The following is a 27107-nucleotide window of genomic DNA, read 5'->3' as shown; positions in this document are numbered from 1 at the left end:
GAACATAGACTTTCTTTAGTATTTGTGTTTTACTTTTATACCACTTTAATATTTGTCTATTGGTGTTGAGGTCCAGTATTTTTCCTACCTCTACAATTTTTAAGACTTAATTTTTGTGACTATGTATGTAACATTCCCCCATATACTACCTTTCTAGCTATAGTGTGTTTTATAGCTCTGTCATTATGACTAATTAACCTGTTAACTTTATTTTGGGGTTTGTTTTTTGTGCCAAGGAAATATATGCATGTTTATTATTGTTAATTTTTTTAACTAAATTTATTTTGAACTTTAGTGAAGGGATGGAGCACCTTATATTTTAGTTCCTGCTTTAATGTATTTAGTTGGCCTTGTAACTTTTATATATTACCTTGGTTTATTAAGGACATTTTTGATTTAAGCAACCCACTGTCAGACCCTATTATTTTACTAACTTTTCTTTTAAACCTTTAATTATTTTTAGGGCTGTTTTACAGTTGCTCTAAGAATTTTTTCTATAGCTTTTTTTACTCTACTACCTTTACATACTCTGATCTTTTTAAAATTCCATTGAGTGATATTAAGAATAACCAGGACATGAAAACAATGCACATTATTGTATAAACACACTATTTTTATTTTTTGATAAGGGACAATTTACTCTGTGGTTCTGGAATTATTTTAGGGTACCCTTTAGGCCATTTAGAACACCATTTTCCAGAGATATGAAAAAACGGTTACCTACCTCTCGTAACTGTTGTTCTTCGAGATGTGTTGCTCATGTCCATTCCAAGTAGGTGTGTGCGCACCGCATGCACAGTCATGGGAAGTTTTTTCCCCTGGCGGTACCTGTCGGGTCAGCTGTGGATCCTCCTGGAGTGGCGCCTTCACAAAGGTCCCTGCCGACCCACTACCTCTTCAGTTCCTTCTTGAGGATACTCTGACAGAGGGGAGGCGGGTGGGTCTTGGAATGGACACGAGCAACACATCTCGAAGAATGGTTATGAGAGGTAGGTAACCATTTTTAATTCTTTGAGTGCTTGCTCATGTCAATTCCAAGTAGGTGACTGCCAAGCCTTAACTAGGAAGTGGGGTCGGAGTTCATGGAATCTCTGATTGAAGCACCACTCTGCCCAAAGCTGCATCATCTCTGGCTTGCTGTGTAATGGCACAGTGTGATGAAAAGGTGTGGATCAACGACCACGTCACTGCCTTGCATGTGTCTTGGATAGGAATTTGTGCCAGGAACATCACTGAGGATGCCTGTGCCCTTGTGGAGTGTGCCATCAGCTCTGGGACAGGTATCTTTGCCAAGTGATAACACGCCCAGATACAGGACGTGATCTAAGAAGAGATCCTTTGGGGCAAGACTGGAAGTCCCTTCATTCGCTCCACAATTGCAATGAATAGTTACGCTGATTTTTGAAATGGCTTAGTTCTTTCAATGTAGAAGGCTAAGGCTCATCTGACATCCAGAGAATGGAGCATTTGTTCCCTGTTGCTAGCGTACAACTGAGGAAAGAACAAAAGAAGAAAAATGTCCTGGTTACATGGAAATACGAAACTACCTTTGGGAGAAAGGCCAGGTGCGGTTGCAACTGTACCTTGTCCTTACAGAAGGCCATGTATGGGGCGCCAAGGTTAAGGCCTTAAGCTCAGACACCCTCCTGGTGGAAGTTATAGCTACCAAGAACACTACTTTCCAGGAAAGGTAAAGGAGAGAGCATCTTGCTAAGGGCCAGAAAGGGGGTCCCATCAGTCTAGAAAGCATAAGGTTGAGATCCCATGGGGGAACAGGATGTTTTACTTGAGGGTACAGCCTATCTAATCCTTTGAAGAAGTGGCCCACCATGGGGTTCGCGAAAATTGAGCGACCAGCCAAACCGGGATGGAAAGCTGAGATAGCTGCCAGGTGCGCTCTTATTGATGATACTGACAGACCTTGCTGTTTTATATGCAGCAAATAGTCCAGAATAAAAGGAATCGATGACTGTAAGGGTGAAGTGTGTTTTTGTAATGCCCAAATGGAGTATCTTTTCCAGCTGGCCAGATACGTGGCTCTAGTGGATGGCTTCCTGCTGCCAAGGAGGACCTCTCTAACAGGGTCTGAGCATCTGAGGTCGGAGGGGTTTAGCTACGGAGTTTCCATGACATGAGATGGAGAGACTGCAGGTTGGGATGCTGGAAACAGCCATGGTCCTGGTTGATCAAGTCCAGGATCGGGGCAGGGTTATTGGCGCGTCCACCGACTGGCCTAGAAGCATGGTGAACCAGTGCTGGCATGGCTACGCTGGTGCGATTAAGATCATTAATGTGCCCTCCTTTCTGACCTTCAGCAGGACCTTGTGTACAAGCGGGAAGGGCGGGAAAGCGTACAATAGATGGTCCTTCCAAGGGAGGAGAAAGGCATCCGCGAGCAAGTCCGGGGTGTAATTCAGGAAGGAGCAAAACTGGTGACACTTCCTGTTGTACTTTGATACAAACAAATCCATTTGGGGAAACCCCCACCGTTGGGGGATGTTGATCACGGAGGGACCACTCATGGTTGTGAAATGACTTGCTGAGAACTGTGAACCCAGTTCATTCTGGGAACCTGGAAGGTACAATGCCTCTAGATGTATCGAATGAGCGATGCAGAAGTCCCACAGTTTGAGGGCTTCCCAGCATAGGGGAGAGGAGTGAGCACCACCCTGTCTGTTTATATAGAACATCGCTGTTGTATTGTCGGTCAATTCTGATACACATCTGCCCTTCAGAAGGGCCTGGAACATCTGGCAAGCAGACTGCTCTTAGCTCCCTGACGTTGATGTGCAGCCAAAGTTCTGCCTCGGACCAGTGACCCTGCATCCTGAGTCTGCCTAAGTGCACCCACCAACCCATCACCGATGCATTTGTTACTAGAGACAGCGAGGGTTGGGGCCCAGAGAAGGGCAGTCCTGCACACACTGCTTGCGGATCGAGCTACCACCTGAGGGACTCGATAACTGGGGGAGTGAGTGAGATCAATTTGTCTAGGCAGTCTCGATAAGGCCTGTACACTGAGGCTAGCCAAGCCTGAAGAGGATGGAGTCGCAGCCTGGTGTGCTGTATTACATATGTATAAACGGCCATATGGCCGAGCAGCTTCAGGCAATTTCGTGCCATAGTGGTGGGGTATCACCTGAGGACCTGTATGATGGCGCCCATGGTGAGAAAGTGAGTTTCCAGAAGGAATGCCCTGGTTTGACCAGAGACCAGGAGAGCTCTAATGAATTCTGTTCTCTTAGTCAGGGTTAGGGTCAACTTTGCTACATTCAGTATGAGGCCAAGCCTGTGGAATGTCATTTGAACTAGGCTCACATGGACCTCCACTTGGGCTCTGGAGAGGCCTTTGATTAGCTAGTCGTCAAGGTATGGGAATACTTGCACCTGTCGTTTCCACAGAAAGGCTGCCACGACTGACATGCACTTGGTGAACACCCAAGGGGCTGAATGGAAGAACCGTAAACTGATAGTGGGTGTTCTTGACCCACAAAGCGAAGGAACTGTCTGTAGGACGGGACTATGTACACATGAAAATACATGTCCTTCAAGTCGAGGGCAGCGTACCAGTCCCCCGGATCCAGGGAGGGGATAATGTAAGCCAGGGAGACCATGCAGAACTTTATCTTATGCATGAATTTGTTGAGGTTTCGCAGGTCTAGAACAGGTCTGAGCCCGACCTTGGCCTTCAAGATTAGGAGATACCTGGCATAGGAAACCCTCTCCCCCCCCCCGAATTCTAAAGGGACATCCTCTACCACCCCAAGTTGTAGGAGCGTTTGCACCTCCTGCATAAGAAGTTGCTCGTGAGAAGGGTCTCTGAAGAGGGATGGGGAAGGAGGGTGGAAAGGCAGGAGGGAACAGAACTGGAGAGAATATCCCAATTCTACCGTGCTCAAGACCCATTGCTCCGCGGTGATTTGTGCCCAGGCATGGTAGAAATGGGACAGACGATTTACAAAGGGGGGGGGGGGGGGGAAGGATCCGAGATCTGAACTGGTGCGTCACCCCTGGGCGCACCTTAAAGAATTTGGCTTGGAGGCTGGGGGCTGCTTTTCTGAGGCCCAGAAATCAGGACTTGCAACTCTCACACCCTCCTGGCAGAGGTAATGGCTATCAGGAATCCAGTTTTCTGGTTAGAGAAGGACTGAGGTGGTCTCCATCTGTTACTCCTGCCCTGCTTCCTGCTATAATCCTGTCTAGGAGAAGCTGGGCAGAATTCAGGTGCAGGCTGAGGTTTGAAATGCTTTCTTTAGGGGGCTGGTTGTTAAGCCGCAGGGACTTCAGAGTTGCCCTTGAGTCTTTTAGGCTGTAGAGCTTAGTGTCTGTTTGTGCCAAAAAGAGCCCTACACAGTCAAAAGACAAATCCTGAATGGTCTGCTGGACCTCGTGCGGGAGCCCTTACACCTGAAGCCATGAGCTTCTTCTCATGGCCATGGCTGTTGCCATGGTATGGGTTGCCAAGTTGGCCGAATGTAAGGAAGCCTGCAAGGAGGTCTTCATGACAACCCCGCCTTCCTTGAGGCCCACAGGAGGACCCTGCCCCGGTCCTGGACTTGATCAACCAGGACTGCAGCCTAGCCCAGCAGGAGTCCGCTGGAAGTAGTTCTTTAAATTTAGACATCTTGCAAGAATTAAAACTATAGCAGCTAAGGACTGTCTGCTGATCGGCAATGCAAAGCTGGAGCCCCTCCGGTAGAATATATCTTCCTACCGAAGAGATCCAGCTTCATCACCTCCTTGGATTTAAGTGTCAGTTCCAGTTGTCCCTCCCTGCCTTTCCTTTTGGTTGGCAACCTCCACCACCAGAGTGCCCGGCTGAGGGTAAGTGAACAGGTACTCATACCCTTTGAAAGGCACAAAATACTTCCTCTCCACCCTATTGCCGAGTGAGGAAAGAGAAACGGGCGTTTGCCACAATGCTTTAGTAGTGTTGTGGATGGTCTTAATGAGTGGCAAAGTCACCCTCAAGGCACCTTCAGGCACCAAAATATTGACTATGGAGTTGGTCTCCTCTGACACCTCCTCCATCTGCATGGCCAAATTTTGAGCCACCCATCTGATCAACTCCTGGTGGGCTCTGTTGTCCATGGCCAGCAGCGTGGTACACGTGCCCACCACCGCTTCATCAGGGGAAGATGCCTGCAGGGGCACCAGGTCTTCCTGCCCCTCTGGCTTGCAGGCATCTCCCATGCTGAAACACCCTGAGTGGTGCCAGGAGCAGTGCTGGTCTCCGGGCCCGGGCCCATCTCAGTACCGGCCCCGATGCCGGGTCCCGCTGCAGTCTCAGTGCTGGCCTGCGTGCCCATCTCTTGTCCCCATGGAGGTTCCCAGGCTACAGATGTTGATGATGGAGGGGCCCGTGCCTCCGAAGCCACGGACAAGGATCTGGACCCCAGCTCTTGGGCTTGGTGGTAGGCCCATGGGATCCAGAAGGGCCATTGTGGTGCCTGCCAGGGCAGTGGCTATGACATCAAAGGCAATGGCTGCCCTTCCTGTTGTCTGGAGCAGTGCCAGGAGCAGTGCCAAGAGCGGTGCCGGCCTTGTTGTACCATGGCTACTGTGCTGGATAATTGATTATGTTTTGTTATATGTATTGCATGTTTTATAGTAAGGTTTAAAGAAAGGAAAGGAGTACTTGTGGCACCTTAGAGACTAACCAATTTATCTGAGCATAAGCTTTCGTGAGCTACAGCTCACTTCATAGGATGCATACTGTGGAAAATACAGAAGACGTTTTTATACACAAAAACCATGAAAAAAAATGGGTGATCATCACTACAACAGGTTTACTCTCCCCCACCCCACTCTCCTGCTGGTAATAGCTTATGTAAAGTGATCACTCTCCTTACAATGTGTATGATAATCAAGGTGGGCCATTTCCAGCACAAATCCAGGTTATCGTACACATTGTAAGGAGAGTGATCACTTTACATAAGCTATTACCAGCAGGAGAGTGGGGTGAGGGGAGAGAAAACCTTTTGTAGTGATAATCACCCATTTTTTCATGGTTTGTGTGTATAAAAACGTCTTCTGTATTTTCCACAGTATGCATCCGATGAAGTGAGCGTAGCTCACGAAAGCTTATGCTCAAATAAATTGATTAGTCTCTAAGGTGCCACAAGTACTCCTTTTCTTTTTGCGAATACAGACTAACACGGCTGCTACTCTGAAACCTGTCAGTAAGGTTTAAGTTGTTAGAATAAATGAATAGGATAGCTGATATTAGTATTAGCTATTTTCTTCTTTTTCATGCCTTGTAAGTAAAAGACAGGACTTTGTCTGTATCTACGTTAATTAGATTAGAGGAATTTTGAAGGTCCAGGCCCCAATGTAGTTACAAGATTTAATAATGTTTAATTTACAATGCCTTTCTTGTTTAACATAAAACACTGCTATTTGTATACCTTTGAAGGTCTCTGTGAAGAACTGTTTGTGTGAATGAGGAATGTATGTATCAGGAAAAGATAAGGTGTGAAGGCCATTGTTAGAGCCAGATGGCCAAGGGAGGAGGAGTGAAGAGACTTAACGAAGCCAGAGAACCATCTACACCTATCCATGATTGAGGAATAGCAGATTGATGACCCTGAGGTGGAGACTAGCACCCTTAAAACACAAGATAATTGATTAAATTGAAACCAGACAGGAAGGCCCTCCTAGAGGTGTTTTGGAATGTTAACAAGAAAGATGCCATCAAAACATAACATCAAATGAGGAGTAACCGGTCATAAAATGACACAGCAAAATCCACAGACTTCAATGAAGAAAAAGGACTAAAAAGACAGGGTGCTTTGCCATGGGACTTTGGGTTCGTCTTGCCAACAACTCCAGGAGCCTCGGATTGCGAGCAACAGAGCCCGGCTCCACTCTGCGACCAATCTGGCTGGCCATTACATTGATCCAAACTCTGGACTGGTAACTAGAACATCGACTGGTGGGACTGCGTGCATGGTGTGTGTGTGAAAAGCATATGCTAACTGCTATATTCTCAATAAATGCAGCATATTGCCTTTTCCCCTGAAAAAAGATCTTGTGTGCTTTTTATAAGCGTAACAGCTTCGCCTAGAGGCATTCGACTCCGCCTCCAAGTCTGATGAGGACTCCAACCCTGGCAACTAGGGCGGTGTGGAGCGAGACAGTGCCAGGGAGTGGTGCCACATCATCGCCGGCTTGCCCCAGAAGGCATGGTGCCTTTTTACAGTGACGGTGCCCATGCAGGGGACTGCGCCATTATCGCTATGAGGTCCCTAGCCACTTCAAAGGTTTACAGCGTGGAGGTAAGGTGTAAGTCCTCCTCCCGAGACTCCCGCACTGGGGAGTCCATGAGACCCAGACCCGACAGACCTCCCTATGAGGCCAGAGTCAATCGTGCCAGCTGAGTCGGAGCCAGAGCAAGGTGTCCCAGTTCAGTGCTTCGCTGGTGCCTCCTAGTTCCACTGCTTTACTGGGAGAGCGACCTCTATCTTCTTTGTTTTGTGTAGCACCGGCAAATGGGGACGGTGCCGGGCACGCACACCAGAGGAGGTCTTCGGTGCCAGGGAGTGGTGGTGCCGAGGATCCCTGGAGCCAGAGTCCTTTTCTGGCGCCACAGCCTCTCTTACCAGGGCCAGCACACTCCACACTGAAGTGCTGGGCTTGAGGTCGGACGCCACTTGTACAGGCTGGGGACAAAGGGCTGACTCCGTGAGGAGTAGTTTCAGCCTAAAGTTCCTCTCCTTCTTAGTCCTTAGGCAGAAGCATCCACACATTTTGCAGTTCTCAGATAGGCTTCCCCCAAAAACACTTTAAACAGGAGTTGTGTGGGTCTCCCATTGGCATAGGCTTTAGACAGGACCTGCACAGCTTAAACCGTTGAGACCGAGACATGCCCCAGTCCCTGGGAGGGGAAACGTGGTGGGAGGAACCCCCAACAGAAACTTATCCAACTAAGAACTACCTGAACTAATACCAAGTTTTAAACTATTTACAGATATGACTAGAAAGAGTCCACTAGGGGACTGCTTGCCATCGCAAGAGAAAAGCTGCTCCAACAACCATCACTGGCAGTAAGAAGGAAGAGGTGGCGAGTCGGCAGAGACCTCTATACACCACCATGAAGGCGCCAATCCAGTGGGCTCCACAGCCTCCCCAATAGGTACCAGTAGGGGAAAAACCTTCCGACGACCGTGCACGCAGCCACACACACCTATTTGGAATTGACATGACCAAGCACTCAAAGAAGAATTGGTATGTATATTGGCAACGAATTGCAACAACTGCTATTAAGTGGCCCTTCATGCTACTTGTTTAGATGCAGTAGACCAAGTTCCATTAAACCCAGACAGTACCCACTGGTGTTTTTTCAAATGACATTACACAATTTTTGTACTATTCTGACTCTGAGTAAAAATCTGGGGGAGTTGTTAGTGCCTTTTTATTTCTTTTGATACAACCTATGGATAAATTATTTGAAACGTTCCTGATTGTCCTATACACATTCCTGCTGGTTTATGTTTTAAAGCTAATTTTTAGTAAGTACATTTTTGACTTTTTTGGATGATATACATTATTTGGATTGACTTCGGGGTTTTTTTCCAGGGTTTGTGCTTGTCTGATTTTAATTAATACACTAGCCCTAAAATTACACACCCTAATTTTACAAAATGTAGACCTCAATATGTCCCCTTCTAATGTTCCCATAGAAAATAAAGTTGTCATCCCTTTTTTACATTGAGAATATGATACTTTTAAGTTTATTTTACCAGTGTTTTTAGTGTAGTTGTAATTACTATGCAGATTTTCAACCACATCTGTTTTTCTAATATCCAGTTTATCTGTGCCAAGGATTGAAGTATCTGTTGTTGTTGGCTTTGTCCACTCAACCACTCAATTGTAGTTGTAGTCTGGAATGAGTTTCCAGAGTTTGTTGAGTGGGAGGTTTGGATTATTTGTTTTGGCTGGTTTAATTTGTATATTCAAATTTATAGTTCAACAAACACAAAGTATTCCAACAACAAAGCCATTCTGTTTTTTCTCTCTTTCTTTTTACAGTGTGATTGAATTGTTGAGCTGCTTACTGTTCCACCCGTAAGTTTTTGGCTACCCATAAAGGGACACTTTTTGGTTGCCCTTTTAACTGTGACATCCACTGATTCATTAGTGCCTGTACTAGGTCTGGGCTAGCACATATTAAGTGTTCTGGCAGTGTCATTTTATCCCCCATTATAATTTCACAGGGAGCTACCTCCATAGCTTTATGAGAGGTAGCCCACAAGGCCATTAATGTTAATGGCAACTGAACATTCCCGTCCCTTTTATTCTATCTTTTTAGGTATTTCGTAAGCATTAGCTTTAGGATATTATTATTATTACAACAACTATTTTAGAAGACTGAGGATGGTAAACAACATGCTATTTTTCCTGTATACCTGGTAAAACTACTGTGGTATGCATAATTTCATCAGTAATATGTGTTCCTTGATTTGAGTATTACCCATGGAAGCTCCCATCTGGTAAAGATTTGTTCTAGCAGAAGCTTAGCAGTCACAGCTGCTCTGGTAGATTTCATGGGAATAGCTTTTCCCCATTTAGAAAAATCATTAACAATTACCAAGGCAAATCTATTCCCTCAAGCAGTTTTAGGTAAGGGACCAATGTAATTAATTTGTAACCAGACCCAAGATCCCTTTATTTGTTGATGTTCTAATCTGCTCTTATGTTTTTTAGGGCCTGGATCAATTTGAGCACACACACTAAGCAGTCTTTAACACAACAGCTAACATTTTGTTTCGTTTATGGCCACCAACCAATTTGTTGTATCCAGGCCAGTATGTTTTTAACTTCCTGATGCCCGCAAGGGGCACATCATGACACATGTATATAGATTCAGATTGTAGCTGTGTAGGAAAAACCCACAATCACACCCACTCAACATTTTTTCCCAGGGGAATTGTATTACGTTCAGTGGGGTTCCCCTATATTCTGAGTGCTCCCTGCCTAGAACAAGTTTTTGTATAGTAGTACCCTGTTTCTGCAGGGCCACCAAGTCAAAATCCTTCAACTGTGTTTGAACAGTGTGAACGGGGGCCCTGCTGGATTGCAGTTTTCATTTGGAGCCTTTATGGCTGCCCCCCACCCTTTCCTTTTTTTTTAATTATTTCACTCTACACCCAGGGATGGTTTAGAATGAGCCTTAACCTTTACCATGGCCACTAACATTTCCATCTCCCATTTGCTCACCAGCATTTCATATTATAGTAGAGGGGAGCATGCGAATGTTTTTAATCCCCAGAGAGAAAACCATGATACAGTCAATAAGGCAGCAGCTCAGCTTAATGCATTATATACCCATTGTGAGAGTCAAAAAAACCACAATTACAGGCTGCTCATAAAACGTTCCCAGAACTTTGGCCACCGCAGCCAAACTAAGCAAACTTAATCATTACTGAAGGCTGTATGGAAGACTCCAGGTCTGTGTTTACCAAGGCAAACTTTGCTCTGTGAATGTCCTTTTTTCAGTAAATAGAGCCATTTATGAATATTTTACAGGCTCTCTCTTTGTTTTCTTATTACCATGTTAATATCCTAAGGGGAGAGGTTCCATGCTGTGTGTCTGGCAACAGGCATTCATGAGATTCTTCTGGGGTTAACAAACCATGGGCTAACAGCGAAGGTTTATTATTAGAGCCCTGCAAATCCACGGATATCCGCTTTGTATCTGCAGATATCCGCAACAGTGGATGTAGATTTCCGAGAGCCATTTTTGCAGATTGCGGATGGATGCGGATACACATTCTGTATCTGCGCAGGGCTCTGTTCATTAGTTTTCACCATAAAGTTGAATGGAGTTCACAAGAAGTTATAGAGAAACACCTAATGAAAGACCCGATGCAGAAGATCCCTGGCTTCAGTCTCCCACGAAACTCATGGGCAACCATAATCCGTATCCGCACAAACCATGGCAGATGCCAATACTTGCTGCACAAATGGAAAATTAAAGACTCTCCAGTGTGCGACCGTGAACACCCAGAACAGACCATGGAACATATAACGACTCAATGCCCATTCACAAATACAAAGGAGGCATCACAGCGACACACACTGCTACTCCAGATGCAATTATCTGGTTTAACCATCTGAATGTAAAATTATAGTTGTGGTTCTACAGTTATATCAGCCATACAAAGACGACAAAGCAGAAAAATTCCCTTTTAGATTGGTTTATAACATTAAATATATAACTTAATGTTTAAACATTAGACATTTCTTTACAACACTCACCCGCTTGTAGTAGTTCTTTATCTTTGTTGCCATGCCAACCTGCATCATTAAAGGACCATTTTCCTCACTATACTCAGCAAGGATGAGGTCACCATCCTTACCAGTTAGGTCCTGTGGTGTGCGCATGAAGAACATCTCCCCACCTCCTGAAGCCTGCCGCTCCTGCTCTCTCATCTGTGTGAATGCAAGAAGAGAGTATCAGGGAAACAGCATGTCAAACAGATGTACCATGGCAATGGAGACTTTGGACAGATCTAGATATACAAAGAAATACTGCTTTACCTTGGCTTTCTTCTTGATATGTTTCAGCAGTGGCTGCACAGAATGGGGTCCTGGCTGGGACAAGGTCCCAAAGGAATATTTCTTCAATGGAGGGCGATGAAATTGTCGGAGCTTCATAGGACCCATATGGGTGGGGAAGAATGGCTGGCGAAGTTCCACTGCAGGGATAGAGTGCTGGGACCAAGAGAGAAACAGACACAGAGAACAGACATCAGTACAGAGCCCAGTCTACAACGACCACAGAGAAACTTCCCCACAGTCTTATGGCAGGCACTTGAAATGTTTTATTCTATTAGCTGCAAAAGTGACCAAGGTATTTGGACCCCCTAGAGGCATGTTCTCTCACAGAAATCATGTCCAAGCATGGCTCACTTTCTGTGGTGCAAGAGAGACAATGTTCCCCCAGTTAACAGCTCAAAGAGCATCCAAATGGGGAAAGGGATCTTTATTACTTGAAGAAAGGGAAAGCATTCCTATATCTATAACCAAGAAAGAAGGGCATTTAGAATTGCGTACATTTTCCCCATTGCTTAAGAGATAGGAAACCTAGCTAGGATTTTACAACAGTACCCTTTAACGGGGGGAGATCCCATTGCCTTGGTTTACATGAGCGTTGACTCAGATTTACCAATGTTTAACCGATATTTGATAATCTCCTGGTCAAATAAACTTGGCAACAGAAGCACCACCTCAAGTCTCCACAGCACAAGCATCCACAGAGCTCCAGTAAGAGCAGTGCAGACCGAGGGTGATACACTGAACAAGACTGGCATGGTACAATGATGGGAGACTCTACTGCACACATCACAGTTTGACACGACCCATGGATACCGTCCCAGGATTTTGTCTTAAACAAGGAAATAACCTGAACAATGAGGATCTGAGAGGAACAGCAGTGTGATAACTTACACACACAGAAGGATAACTATTTTGATGCCAGACAAGATTCAACTAAATCCCAGCAGGAGATTTCTGCATGAAGATAAGGAGATCACTGCCTCCACCCTAAAGTCAGCCCCATTGTCACTACCTGGATGATGTTCCCTCCAAAGGTTCCTCGAAGCCCCTGCTGTTTGGGATAGTAAAACTCATCATTGGAGAGATTCCAGGGATCCTTCACCTCCGGCTGAGACATATTCTGATTTAACACCACATAAAAAAAAAAAAAAAAAAGTCAAAAATCACTCCTCCTAACCCATTCCTATCCCCAAAGCACTGAGACTCTCAGTGACCTGCTGTGGTTCTTCCTTGATGACGCCTGTTTTTCCCAACAGGATCCTACTCTTCTTTAGAGATGATTCTTTCTTGTTCTCCTTGGAGGGAGAGTTCAAAGTCATCTCTTCCTTTTCATCAGGAATTTCTAGTAATGAACACAGAAAAGTCAGAGTGTACTTCAAGTGCTGTTCCTGAAGATTTTCTACATCAGCACAGCTTCTTTCTGACTCGGAAAAGATCTCTACAGCAATTCAAAACCTCTTACCACGTCAACACTTGCCAAAATATCAGAACGATTCCACCGCCTTCCACATTTGCCATCACAAGCCCTACTCCCGGACAGCAAGGAATCAGTGCCCCAGAGCACAAATAAAGGCTCTAGCAAGGCACCTCTAGTAAAAAATCAAGAGCTGTTTTCAAGTTATATTGTTCTAGCGAAGATTCAGGGAGCAAATATGTAATGAAATGGGAGACAGACACAGAGACTCCAGAAAAAAATACAACTCCAGCACGGAGCTTCTGTAGCCTGGAAGGTCTGCTCTCAGTCTGAGTGAGCAGGAGCCTCAAGCTAGGGACACTGAAAAAGGCTGTCATAAGATTCTTCTCCCTTTATTTCCTCACAATATGTTGTCTTCAAGTAAGGTTAGGATGTTGATCATTTGGAAGCCAAGGCATTAGGACATGGATTAATTTCTTTTGCTGTATAATTCAGTTTGGTTCACTTTTCCTTGTCTTCTGGTGCTTTGAACATGGAGTTGGAAACGCATGTGCCAACTTGTTAGTGATTACTTTTGTCTTAGTTTTGTTGGATCATTTGTAAATAGCTTCCAGAATTCTTTAAAAACACAAGAAGGGTAGGAGTGTTGGCCCAACCAGTCAATTCCTGCCACAGGGTAGCAAAGAATGGACAGCCACTCACTGGAGACTCCCATCTACATAAAATATCCCCAAAACACAATTATTACCCCACACTCCTACTTTCACCCCTCCAGAATAGAATGCACTTGTCTTTCCTCTTCAAGACTAGTTTTTGTACTCCTTTAGGCACCGCCTGCCTTTTAAGTACCCCTGCTTTCCAATAAGTGCCCTCATTCCCTGCTCTGCTCTGTCCAACTGGTCTGGAAATATCAGCTCCAAGCAGAGACACAGACAAAGGGCTAACGCCATGATCATACCCAGGATGATGTTTTCATCATTTGGGTCAAGTGTCAGGACTGGAGGATCCAAGAACATTTCCATCGCCTGGTCATCCCAGATGATATTGTCTTCCCAACGGCCATACACTAACTCCTCATTATCGATTGGGAAAATGGAGAACCAAGGTTTATCTTCATCCAGGGCAGCTGCAAAGATAGCAGAATGTGATCTTTGATGGTTAACACTCCACAAAGATTACTATAGCAACTTTTCAATTCAGCACTTTTGTCCCATTTCAGTTCTACCCAATCTTTCCCTCCTTCCAAGGGCTCTTGTTTCCATGCCTCCAAAGCCAAAAAAAATGCATACAGAACCTTATACTGTAGCAGGACAGAGCCTTCGCGTAAGCCTGTACCCCACTACAGTTGGGCAAAAGGTCTCTGAAGAGCTACACGTGGCCCCCATGATAGTTTGCCATTAAAGGGGAAGACCTTCAGATAAGCAAAGTAAAAGATCTCAGAGAGGTCACAAGCCTCTTAGGAGCTCTGATAACTCAAGAAAGTCCATGGTACTTTGCTTTATGGGGGATAAGGAGAGACTCTCTAAGAGGGATAGAGAAGGCCCTTTGAGAGGTTATGTAAGTCAGCAGGACATCCTGCTGACCTGTAAGTAATTGATTATAGAAGGACCCTCCTACCCCTAGTATTGAGCCCAAGTTTATGCAGAAGTCTCTCTCCACATAGCCTACTATTCACAGACTAACGCTTGCTCATTACCTTGCTGCTCAGGAGGCTGTTTCTCTTTGCCCTTTGCGATGCCCAGGACCCCTGCTACACTGGGTTTCTGCACTAGTGGAATGGGTGGATTGAGCAAAGAGCCACTACGGTTCAGCCCTGGAGAGGAAAACAAGAGTAACATTAGGGTTAAACCAGAACTCAAACCCAGATGGAAAACAGTTTCCAGTCCCTGCCTAGGGGTAGGATCCTTGCCTCACAAATCTTGACCCCAAAGAATGTTACATTCCAGCAACATGGCTGCTGCTAGCAGGAGGCTCTGAAATGCTGATGGTAATGAAATGCTGCCTTTCTCCCCCAAGCCCAGCAGGATATATTTCAGTGGAGCAGCACCAGAGTATTCTTCCCAATACTAGATAGGATCTGACTTGGTCAATGCTGTGAACAGCTCAATAAGAGACCTGCTCAGTGCACAACAGAGGTTAAAAAAAGCAAAACTAGATGTTACGTTGCATTGAGAGACACGATACTGAACATATTGTGTCATTATATAAATAAATGATATGTCCTGACCTGTAATAACATGTTCAGTTATGGTTACCCCATCTGAAGAGATATAGCAAAAATTGAAGGGGTCCAAAGATGGGCAAGAAAGATTATACAAACCTGAGAGTTCTGTCTGAGGACAGATTGAATAGATTAGGACTGCCTAGTGAGCAGACAAGAGAGGATATGATAAAGACATATAAGAATTAATGGTGTGGAGTGCTGTTATTTACCCTCTTGCATAAAACAAGAACATTTAAATCTGAAAAGTAAATTGTTTTTCTACTCAATGCATAATAAATCTGTGGAACTCATTGCCACCAGACTAAAACAAAGACCTTCATGTCATTCAAAGGATTCAACATGGATATGAACAATAAAAATACATGCAATTTCTTCAGAAAGAATACAAATTTACAAGGGATATAAACCTTCATGTTTCAAGGCATAAACCAAACATTCATTGCCCAAGATTAAGAAACCTCTCATATAGGCAAATTATTCCATAGCTGTTATTAAGAGCCATTGTCAGAGATAGGATGCTGGACTAGATGGGTCACTTATGGTGCAGTTCAGCAATTCCCATGTCCCTATTAAGGGAACAGAAGGTTTATTCCTAACAGAGTGCACAGTTTGGGGGAAAGAGAAGCTTCTTTCCACTGGGCAAAATTGAGGGCTTTATCTTTTATGGTGGGACCTGAGGCAGCACCCTTAGGCCAGAAATCCCACCCTGGAGTGTGGATTTTACTATATAAAGGGATCTTCGACTTTCCTCCTTTAGTTTAAAAAGGAAAACTGAATTCACATTTCTGCTATGCAAGATCTCAGGAATCCTGGAGGGGAGGCTAGAATCAACAGCAGAATGGGGCAGAAAGGATACTGTCCAGAATATAGTAAAAGTCACTTATTTGACTGATTTTTTAAAAGACAGTATTCCTCTTCTGCAGGTGTTGAACCATCTCCTCCTTAACCTGCCCCCTAATCTGACACTACCTCCACAACTACCCACCTTTCACTTCTAGCATATAGTCAAACAACTGCACACAAATTCCTCTACAACTCAGCTCCAAGAAGCACTTGAAACAGATTCTTTTCCCCGAAGTGTGCTGCCCAGAACTGCACACTGTACTCCAGCTGTGGTATTATCAGTGATGAGTGAAAGAATAACTTCCCGTGTTGTGCTTACAACACACCTGCTAACACAGAATAGAATGATGTTCACTCTTTTTGCAACAGTGTTACACTGTTGACTCACATTTAGTCTGTGATCCACTAAAGCCCCCAGATCCTTTTCTGCAGAACTCCTTCCTAGTCATTTTCCATTTTGTATTTGTGCAATTGTTTGTTCCTTCCTAAGTGCAGTACTTTGCATTTGTCCTTATTGAATTTCATCCTATTTATTTCAGACCATTTCTTCAGTTAGTCAAGATCATTTTGAATGCTAATCCTGTCCTCCAAAGGGCGTGCAACCCCTCGCAGCTTGGCATTTTCCACAAATTTTATAAGTGTACTCTCTGTGCCATTATCAATATTATTTATTAAGATACTGAACAGAACTGGACCCAGGACTGATCCCTGCAGGACCCCACTTGATATGTCCTCCCAGCTTGACTGTGAACCACTGATAACCACTCTCTGAGCACAGTTTTTCAACCAGTTGTGCACTCACCTTATGGTAGGTTTGTCTAGGCTATATTTCTCTAGTTTGCTTATGAGAAGGTCATATGAGACAGTATCAAAAGGCTTACTAAAGTCAAGATATATCATATCTACTGCTTCCCCCTAGCCACATGACTCCTTACACTGTCAAAGAACTGCCCTTGCTTCAGGGTCTCAGTCTGGCTATGGTCAGCCAACAGCTCCTCTTGCTCCACTACTCTTCCCAGCGCTGCAGTATCTCCGGTGCTCCTAGGCAGACAGTCCTTCCCCCTTGCCCTCCAGGAAGAGACTGCCCCTTGCTCCGCTGAGCAGCCCTTTATATATGGGCTGCTCCAGCAAGCCTTCTCCTGACTGGCTCTCCCAATAAACCCTTTTCTGATTGGCTGGGTTCTGCGCAGCCTCTCCAAGGTGGGACAGCTGCCCCACCACAGTCCCCTTCCTGCTTCTAATGTATTTGTAAAATGTTTTCTTGTTACCCCTTATGTCCCTACCTAATTTAATCTCATTTTGTGAAAATCTTGGCCTGACTTTGTCTCTACATTCTTGTGTTGTTTTTTATATTCATCTTTTGTAATTTGACCTAGTTTCCGAGTTTTTTTATGATTTTTTTTTTGAGTTCCAGGTTGTTGAAGTTCTCTTGGTTAAGCCAGGGTGGTCTGTTAACATACTTCCTATTTTTCCTACCCGTTGGGATAGTTTGCTCTTATGCCCTTAATAACGTATCTTTAAAAAACTGCTAACTCTCCTGAACGTTTTTCCCTGAGATTTGTTTTCCACGGGATCTTACCTACCAATTTGCTGAAGTCTGCCTTCTTGAAATTCATTGTCTTTATTCTGCTGTCTTCCCTCCAACCATTCCTTAGAATCATGAACTCTAATCATTTCATGACCACTTTCACCCAAGCTGCCTTCCACCATCAAATTCTCTACCAGTTCCTCCTTATTTGTCAGAATCAAATCTAGAACAACCTCTCCCCGATCACTTTCTCCACGTTCTGTAACATAAAGCTGCTCCTGACCCCAAGCACTACCCCTGCATTGCCATAGTTTTTCCTTGCCCTCCCAGAGCCCTGATCCCGTCTTCCTCCCCCATCTGCACTACCCCCTGCTATCTAATCTGCTTCCCCGCTCCTCAGGGTGTCTGAATAGCAGAGCTGAGGACTCAGGGAGACAAAGTAGCAGCATCCAAAAATGAGAGTAACTGGCATAACCCGACAGTTCCATCAGCTTTTCCTTGGAGACACAGAATAAGTTACAATGAACAAAGAATAATTCTGGATTTACAGTTCAGTTTTAAAAACCAGCTTCTGTCTAAGCTTGAGAGAAAAGTTCGATGTTTGTAAAAACTGTGTTCCTTTAGCTAGAGAAGCCCCAAAATATTATTGTCTCAGGAATGTGAGAAAGGTTCCTTTTAAAATGTCACCTCTGATAAAATACACAAAATTCCACTGGCCCCTGAAGAGCAAGCACCCAAGCATTAACTTGCAAAGCAGAGGGATTTTAGTGCTGCCATAAATGGAAATCTGAACAGTCACTAGGGGATCTCAAATACAGCAGCCTTTGGTACTGAATTAGGTAGGTCCAGCCCCCCATTTCAGTTGGAAAGGGGAAGGACAGCAGGACATTTCGCTGGACATGCACTTGGCTTTCAGTGTTCTCTCGTCTAACAGAAGAGGCCAAGCCTGCTTGGGCAGGAGAAGGACAAAAGGCTTTGTCCTCAACTTGGTTTAGCAAAAGCCACTTCTTGATGGAGAAAGAACACAACCCCACATGCTGAAGAAGAGAGAATGGGGTACACATGACATTCTCAATTAGGCTAACTCAGGGTGTGGGCATGAGAAAGTGTAAAGGCAGCTGCCGCGCACCTTGTTGGGCATTGTACGCAGTGGCGTTTCTGGTCATACTGGAGGGCAGCCAGCCTGCCAGGCTCGCACGCTGTGTTTTAGTCCCTTTGTGTTTGACATCCTCCCCATTCCAGATCACATCATCCTCCCACTGTAGCTGTGTCACCATAAGGAAGTGCTCATCAGCCAGTAAGTCGTCCTTCTCAGCCATCACTCCCAAGTTCTGCAGAGGGGAGAACAATAGCATCAGACCCTAGTTAACTTTGATTTTTCCACTTAAACTATAGAAGAAAGATTCCCTACCTTCTCCATTGTGAATCCTCCTCCTTTCCCCCTCCCACTCACATCTCTTCCACTGGATGGTTCCTAGCCTTATTCACCACCCCAGCTCCATTTCCTTCTCTATTGTGCTCCACCACCACCACACACAACCACACCCTCGCAGCCCCCTCCCCCTTACACATGCTTTCTCTCACCTTCTCCACAGAATGACCTGAAGTCTCCTGTTCTCTCGCATGCTCTCTTAGTTTGAAACCATAGTCAAATCCACTGCCATCCTCAGGAATCCCCAACATATCATACCAGAGCTGGGCTGGCCCATAACGCCATTCAGATACCTTGGGCTTGGTATCTGTCACTTTGTCTATGTCTCCAGTAGACTGGGAAAACTTGGACTCCACAGGTGCCATCATAGTGATCTGCAGCACAGCAGGAAAAAGGAACCTGTCAGTCATTGCTGTCAGAGCTGGCAACAGGAGCTTTTTCTTTCAAATTCTGTCTCATTCTCAGTGGAGAGGAGCATTTCCAAGAAATCTCAGAGATGCATGTTCAATCTTAATAGCTGCATTAAGAAACGCTGGAACTGGCAGCCCAGCAATACGAGGACTCTCTACTGCTACAATAAAACGGGGAAAGCGTCCCCTGATTCCTTACCATACAAGGGCTCTTAACCCACAGGGGAATGGTCTCTGGAGCCCCTGCTTAATATCTAAGGAGCAGCCTCTGCACAGTGGGAATAGCAGCCTAACCTCCCCTCACCAGTATTGTCTTAGCAGGGTGACTACCTGTGCGGTAAAGAAGCTCCCCATTTGCTAGCTAGGGACCCTCCTAAATCTCAGAGTTCCCACCTCATCATCTGAGAGGCACTGCTCCGGAGGAGGAGGAGGAGCAAACTCATATTCCCAGGGAGACTTCTCTTCCATTCCTGCCTCAGTTGCAGCATCACCCTCCTGGATCTGCACTTCTTGCATTAGCTCCCGATGTTTCTTTTTGCGTTTCCTCCGGGCACTACGCCAAACAGATGGAACATTCTTCCCAGGGCCAAAGAGACGGAGAAAACGCAGCACCTGGAACAAGAGGTAAGAGACGGTCATGAGGACAAACCACATGTCCCTGATGACATAGGCACAAGCATTTCATACACCAGAGCAGCAAGGATGAGGAAGCACTCCAAGCCCAAGAGACTTTTCCACCAAGGCCAGGCCAGGGACAAGAAATAACTGGAGAAGTGTAACCACCTAACTTCAATAGTGCCCCCCAATCCCTAGTGCAGTTGGTGGTCTCATTATTCTCAGACTTGAAACAAATCAGAGACACTTTTCCTCTGTTTGTTAGAACCTTTATTTAATCCTCAAGGATATTTTATTCTGAAATTCACCTGAAAGGTAAACCCTGAGCAGAAAGGGAACAGTCCCCATTTATCCAGCTGGGGCACAACAGAATCTGGACAAAATGTCCTTTAATTCAGCACATTCCATTACCAGAGACATATTGAAAAGTTAGAGAGCATGCAAAGAAAAGCCAGTAAAATTGTTAGCAGGATGGAGGGAACTTTTAATAAGGAAGAAAATAAAAGAGTTAAACATGTAAATCCTTTCTAAATGACAGCTATTATGGAGGCAGAAACACAATAGTCTAGAAATTTCTGGTGTGTGTAAAATCGAGGAGAATGCCGATGTATAATATTACACACAAATAATATTAAAAGAAGGTTAAAAGTTTCAAAGCTGAACACTCAAAAGTTCAGGAGTGATAGAATTAATGTTGTACATTCAACCTTAACTCTGCTCTCTGGTGCATATGCATTACGATACAAGGTGTACAATCACATACACAAGAATCCTGCCTCATTCAGTGCATAGGATGAATGATCCCAGGGAATGGAGCAGCTGTTCAATTATATTTTATCTTATTATTCAGTGTGTGGTCAGATGAATTAATTTAGATGGAATGTTTACAGACATCATCTTCCTTTCCAAATGCAAACAGATGGACATCGTACCAAAAGGACTGACGGTAAAAAATCCATTACAATCTACATACCACACAGACTATGCTGACAGCTTGTGCCACACGCTCTCAAAGAAACTGCGGAATCACCTGATCAACATCCTCTACAGCAAACAGGAAAAGATTAAGAATGAGCTCTCAAAAATGGATACTCTCATAAAAAAACAACCTTCCACACAAACTTCCTCGTGGCTGGACTCTACTAAAACTAGACAAGCCATTTACAACACACACTTTGCTTCTCTATGAAAGAAAAAGGACACTAAACTTTCTAAACTACTACATGCCACAAGGGGCTACAGCAATGGTTCCCTCAACCCACCCAGCAATATTGTTAACCTACCAACTATACTCTTAGCCCAGCAGAAGCAACTGTCCTATCTCGGGGCCTCTCCTTCTGCCCCTCCACCCCCACGAACATGATACAGTTCTGTGGGGACCTAGAATCCAATTTTCGACATCTCCGACTCAAGGAATATTTCCAACATACCTCTGAACAACATACTAATCCACAGAGACCTCCCTACCAACACTACAAAAAGAAGGATTCTAGGTGGACTCCTCCTGAAGGTCGAGACAGCAGACTGGACTTCTACATAGAGTGCTTCCGCCGACGTGCACGGGCTGAAATTGTGGAAAAGCAGCATCACTTGCCCCACAACCTCAGCCGTGCGGAACACAATGCCATCCACAGCCTCAGGAAAAAACTCTGACATCATAATCAAAAAGGCTGACAAAGGAGGTGCTGTTGTCATCATGAATAGGTCGGAATATGAACAAGAGGCTGCTCGGCCGCTCTCCAACACCACTTTCTACAAGCCATTACCCTCTGATCCCACTGAGAGTTACCAAAAGAAACTACAGCATTTGCTCAAGAAACTCCCTGAAAAAGCACAAGATCAAATCTGCACACACACACCCCTGGAACCCCGCCTTGGGATATTCTATCTACTACCCAAGATCCATAAACCTGGAAATCCTGGCCGCCCCATCATCTCAGGCATTGGCACCCTGACAGCAGGATTGTCTGGCTATGTAGACTCCTTCCTCAGGCCCTACGCTACCAGCACTCCCAGCTACCTTCGAGACACCACTGACTTCCTGAGGAAACTACAATCCATCAGTGATCTTCCTGATAACACCATCCTGGCCACTATGGATGTAGAAGCCCTCTACACCAACATTCCACACAAAGATGGACTACAAGCCATCAAGAACACTATCCCCGATAATGTCACGGCTAACCTGGTGGCTGAACTTTGTGATTTTGTCCTTACCCATAACTATTTTACATTTGGGGACAATGTATACCTTCAAATCAGCGGCACTGCTATGGGTACCCGCATGGCCCCACAGTATGCCAACATTTTTATGGCTGACTTAGAATAATGCTTCCTCAGCTCTCATCCCCTAACGTCCCTACTCTACTTGCGCTATATTGATGACATCTTCATCATCTGGACCCATGGAAAAGAAGCCCTTGAGGAATTCCACCATGATTTCAACAATTTCCATCCCACCATCAACCTCAGCCTGGTCCAGTCCACACAAGAGATCCACTTCCTGGACACTACAGTGCTAATAAACAATGGTCACATAAACACCACCCTATACCGGAAACCTACTGACCGCCATTCCTACCTACATGCCTCCAGCTTTCACCCCGACCACACCACAAGATCCATCGTCTACAGCCAAGCTCTGCGATACAACCGCATTTGCTCCAACCCCTCAGACAGAGACAGACACCTACAAGATCTCTATCAAGCATTCTTACAACTACAATACCCACCTGCGGAAGTGAAGAAACAGACTGATAGAGCCAGAAGAGTTCCCAGAAGTCACCTACTACAGGACAGGCCTAACAAGGAAAATAACAGAACGCCACTAGCCGTCACCTTCAGCCCCCAACTAAAACCCCTCCAACGCATTATTAAGGATCTACAACCTATCCTGAAGGATGACCCAACACTCTCACAAATCTTGGGAGACAGGCCAGTCCTTGCCTACACAGACAGCCCCCCAACCTGAACCAAATACTCACCAGCAACCACATACCACACATCAGAACCACTAACCCAGGAACCTATCCTTGCAACAAAGCCCGTTCCCAACTGTGCCCACATATCTATTCAGGGGACACCATCACAGGGCCTAATAACATCAGCCACACTATCAGAGGCTCATTCACCTGCACGTCCACCAATGTGACATATGCCATCATGTGCCAGCAATGCCCCTCTGCCATGTACATTGGTCAAACTGGACAGTCTCTACGTAAAAGAATAAATGGACACAAATCAGATGTCAAGAATTATAACATTCATAAACCAGTCGGAGAACACTTCAATCTCTCTGGTCACGCGATTACAGACATGAAAGTTGCGATATTACAACAAAAAAACTTCAAATCCAGACTCCAGCGAGAGACTGCTGAATTGGAATTCATTTGCAAATTGGATACAATTAACTTAGGCTTGAATAGAGACTGGGAGTGGCTTAGTCATTATGCAAGGTAGCCTATTTCCCCTTGTTTTTTCCTACCCCCTCCCCTCAGACGTTCTTGTTAAACCCTGGATTTGTGCTGGAAATGGCCCAACTTGATTATCATACACAATGTAAGGAGAGTGATCACTTTAGATAAGCTATTACCAGCAGGAGAGTGGGGTGAGGGGAGGTAATTTTTCATGTCGTGTGTGTATAAAAAGATCTTCTACACTTTCCACAGTATGCATCCGATGAAGTGAGCTGTAGCTCACGAAAGCTTATGCTCAAATAAATTGGTTAGTCTCTAAGGTGCCACAAGTACTCCTTTTCTTTTTTTAGATGGAATAAATGGGCTAAAGGTGTTAACAAATAACGTAGTCACTGTCCAACATTAAACAGTGTTAAATACGGTCCAGGGCCTGATATACAGAGGCCTGCTTAGCACCATGGAAAACACACCATTACATTTTGTTTAACCTTTGATTAAAGATACAGAAAAGAAGGACAGTTAACATTTTAAGCAAGGCTTTCATTTTAACAACATCCTTTGCTCCCTTTCCCTTTAGCTGTAGACAGCTTTTAGAAGGAAAGAATCCCGCTTGTTTGACAGTCTCTTAGATGGGCGCTTTTGGGGAAAGGAGAAGAAATTAGTTGAGATGGGCTGGAGGTGCTGTTGCTGTCGCTAAAGTCCAGTCTTAGAAAGAAAATCCCCCTTGTCTGACCATCTCTCAGCTGGGATCTAAGATGGTAATAACTCTCATCCCCGACAGTATCTGGGATTCAGCTGGTGCTGGTAGGGGTGGTGATGTCATCTGGGTCCCCATCTCTCTCTCTACTCAGGACACCTCAAGGATTAGGAACCACTGGGGCATGACATCAAACTGGATATCATAGGGATTACAGAAACATGGTGGAATAGCTCTCATGACTGGAACACAGGTATTGTAGCATAGGTGCTGCTTATGTCAGATAGAGATAAGGGAAAAGGTGGTATGGTAGCATCGTACATCAATGATGTGGTAAAGTGTAAAGAAATAACAAGTGATCAAGAAGAATGAGGGGGGATTTGATAGCTGCTTTCAACTACCTGAAAGGGGGTTCCAAAGAGGATGGCTCTAGACTGTTCTCAATGGTAGCAGATGACAGAATGAGGAGTAATGGTCTCAAGTTGCAGGGGGGGAGGTTTAGATTGGATATTAGGAAAAACTTTTTCACTAAGAGGGTGGTGAAACACTGGAATGCGTTACCTAGGGAGGTGGTAGAATCTCCTTCCTTAGAGGTTTTTAAGGTCAGGCTTGACAAAGCCCTGGCTGGGATGATTTAACTGGGAATTGGTCCTGCTTCGAGCAGGGGGTTGGACTAGATGACCTTCTGGGGTCCCTTCCAACCCTGATACTCTATGATTCTATGATTGCATGGACAAAATGGAATCGATTTGGGTCAAAATCACTTTGGGGAAGAATTGTAAAAGAGGTTCTACTAGGAAAGTGTGGGGGTCTGCTATAGAACCCCCAGGTTGGACTTGGATAGATACCAGGAACTGTGTCACAATAGGAGACTAACTTCCCAGATACAGACTGGAGAATAAATGCTTCCAATAATGGTAGCTCCCAGTTACTACTTGACATGATAGATGAGTTTTATTTATCAGTCACTGAGCCAACAAGAGGTGATGCAATTTAGACTTGGTTTTGGTAATTGGTGAGATCATAGAATCATAGAATATCAGGGTTGGAAGGGACCCCAGAAGGTCATCTAGTCCAACCCCCTGCTCGAAGCAGGACCAATTCCCAGTTAAATCATCCCAGCCAGGGCTTTGTCAAGCCTGACCTTAAAAACCTCTAAGGAAGGAGATTCTACCACCTCCCTAGGTAACGCATTCCAGTGTTTCACCACCCTCTTAGTGAAAAAGTTTTTCCTAATATCCAATCTAAACCTCCCCCACTGCAACTTGAGACCATTACTCCTCGTTCTGTCATCTGCTAATCATAGAAGAGCTGATTAAAAAAAACTTGTATCAAGGGATCATGAGTTGATACAGTTTAAAATTAATTAAAACCAGGTCATCACCTATGGCTTTTTATTTCAAAATTTGGAAAATTAGGGGAAGGACCTCCAGGAAGTCAACTGGACTGAAGAGCTCAAGGACTTAAATGTGGAGGAGGTCTGGAATTTCTTTAAATGAAGTGTACAAAAACTGCAACTTGCATCCCAAGCAAGGGGAGGAAAAAGCTTTCAGGGAAAGACTCCGGACCCAAATTGATGAATATTTACCTCAAAAAGGTTATTAGGTGTAAGCAGAGAACCTATAGAGAATGGGAAAAGGGACAGATCAACAAAGAAAGCTACACCTTGAAGGTCAGAACATGCAGAAATAAAGTGAGAATTGCTGAAAATCAAGCTGAATTAGATCTTGCCAAGAAAATTAAAATAAGATGTTTTTAGTTACATAAATAGAGAATAAGCCAGGATGAGGTTGGGTTGCTGTGCAGTGCAGATGGGGAGGGGATTAAAGATAACGTTGGAATGACCCAAACACCAAATGAATACATTGCCTCAGTTTTCAATAAGAATGAAAAAGGCTAATGTAGTGCCCATCTTTAAAAAAGGGAAGGAGGAGGATCCTGGGAACTACAGGCCAGTCAGCCTCACCTCAGTCCCTGGAAAAATCATGGAGCAGGTCCTCAAGGAATCAATTCTGAAGCACTTCGAGGAGAGGAAAGTGATCAGGAACAGTCAGCATGGATTCACCAAGGGCAAGTCATGCCTGACTAATCTAATTGCCTTCTATGACGAGATAACTGGCTCTGTGGATGAAGGGAAAGGACGTGTTGTTCCTTGACTTTAGCAAAGCTTTTGACAGGGTCTCCCACAGTATTCTTGCCAGCAAGTTAAAGAAGTATGGGCTGGATGAATGGACTATAGGGTGGAGAGAAAGCTGGCTAGACTGTCAGGCTCAACGGGTAGTGATCAATGGCTCCACGTCTAGTTGGCAGCAGGTATCAAGTGGAGTGCCCCAAGGGTCAGTCCTCTGGCCGGTTTTGTTCAATATCTTCATAAATGATCTGGAGGATGGTGTGGATTGCACCTTCAGCAAGTTTGCAGATGACACTAAACTGGGAGGAGAGGTAGATACGCTGGAGGGTAAGGATAGGATACAGAGGGACCTAGACAAATTAGAGGATTGGGCCAAAAGAAATCTGATGGGGGTCAACAAGGACAAGTGCAATGCACCACTACAGACTAGGGACCGAATGGCTCGGCAGCAGTTCTACAGAAAAGGACTTAGTGGTTACAGTGGACGAGAAGCTGGATCTGAGTCAACAGTGTTCCCTTGTTGCCAAGAAGGCCAATGGCATTTTGGGATGTATAAGTAGGGGCATTGCCAGCAGATCGAGGGATGTGATCGTTCCCCTCTATTCGACATTGGTGAGGCATCATCTGGAGTACTGTGTCCAGTTTTGGGCCCCACACTACAAGAAAGATGCGGAAAAATTGGAAAGAGTCCAGCGCAGGGCAACAAAAATGATTAGGGGACTGGAGCACATGACTTATGAGGAGAGGCTGAGGGAACTGGGATTGTTTAGTCTGCAGAAGAGAAGAATGAGGGGGGATTTGATAGCTGCTTTCAACTACCTGAAAGGGGGTTCCAAAG

The 27107-nt window shown here is 44.9% G+C and overlaps 1 protein-coding gene across 4 annotated transcripts in view; it reads right to left on the bottom strand.

Moving 5' to 3' along the window:
* The window catches only part of TAF1 (TATA-box binding protein associated factor 1), a 140077-nt gene that overhangs the window by 94206 nt on the left and 18764 nt on the right, over positions 1-27107 (bottom strand). For all 4 annotated transcript variants that reach the window (XM_084639995.1, XM_084639996.1, XM_084639997.1 and 1 more), the window contains exons 6-14: positions 19804-20022; positions 19153-19374; positions 18698-18899; positions 14670-14786; positions 13932-14099; positions 12774-12901; positions 12572-12679; positions 11542-11715; positions 11260-11433 (exon numbers count right to left, since the gene is read on the bottom strand). In XM_084639995.1, the coding sequence (XP_084496121.1) occupies positions 11260-11433; positions 11542-11715; positions 12572-12679; positions 12774-12901; positions 13932-14099; positions 14670-14786; positions 18698-18899; positions 19153-19374; positions 19804-20022 (1512 nt within the window). The remainder of the gene's footprint in view (positions 1-11259; positions 11434-11541; positions 11716-12571; positions 12680-12773; positions 12902-13931; positions 14100-14669; positions 14787-18697; positions 18900-19152; positions 19375-19803; positions 20023-27107) is intronic.

The sequence above is a fragment of the Lepidochelys olivacea genome (genome assembly GCF_965140295.1).
Source record: "Lepidochelys olivacea isolate rLepOli2 genome assembly, chromosome: 9".
NCBI classification, from domain to species: Eukaryota; Metazoa; Chordata; order Testudines; family Cheloniidae; genus Lepidochelys; species Lepidochelys olivacea.
This window is presented reverse-complemented; position numbering and strand designations above follow the sequence as displayed.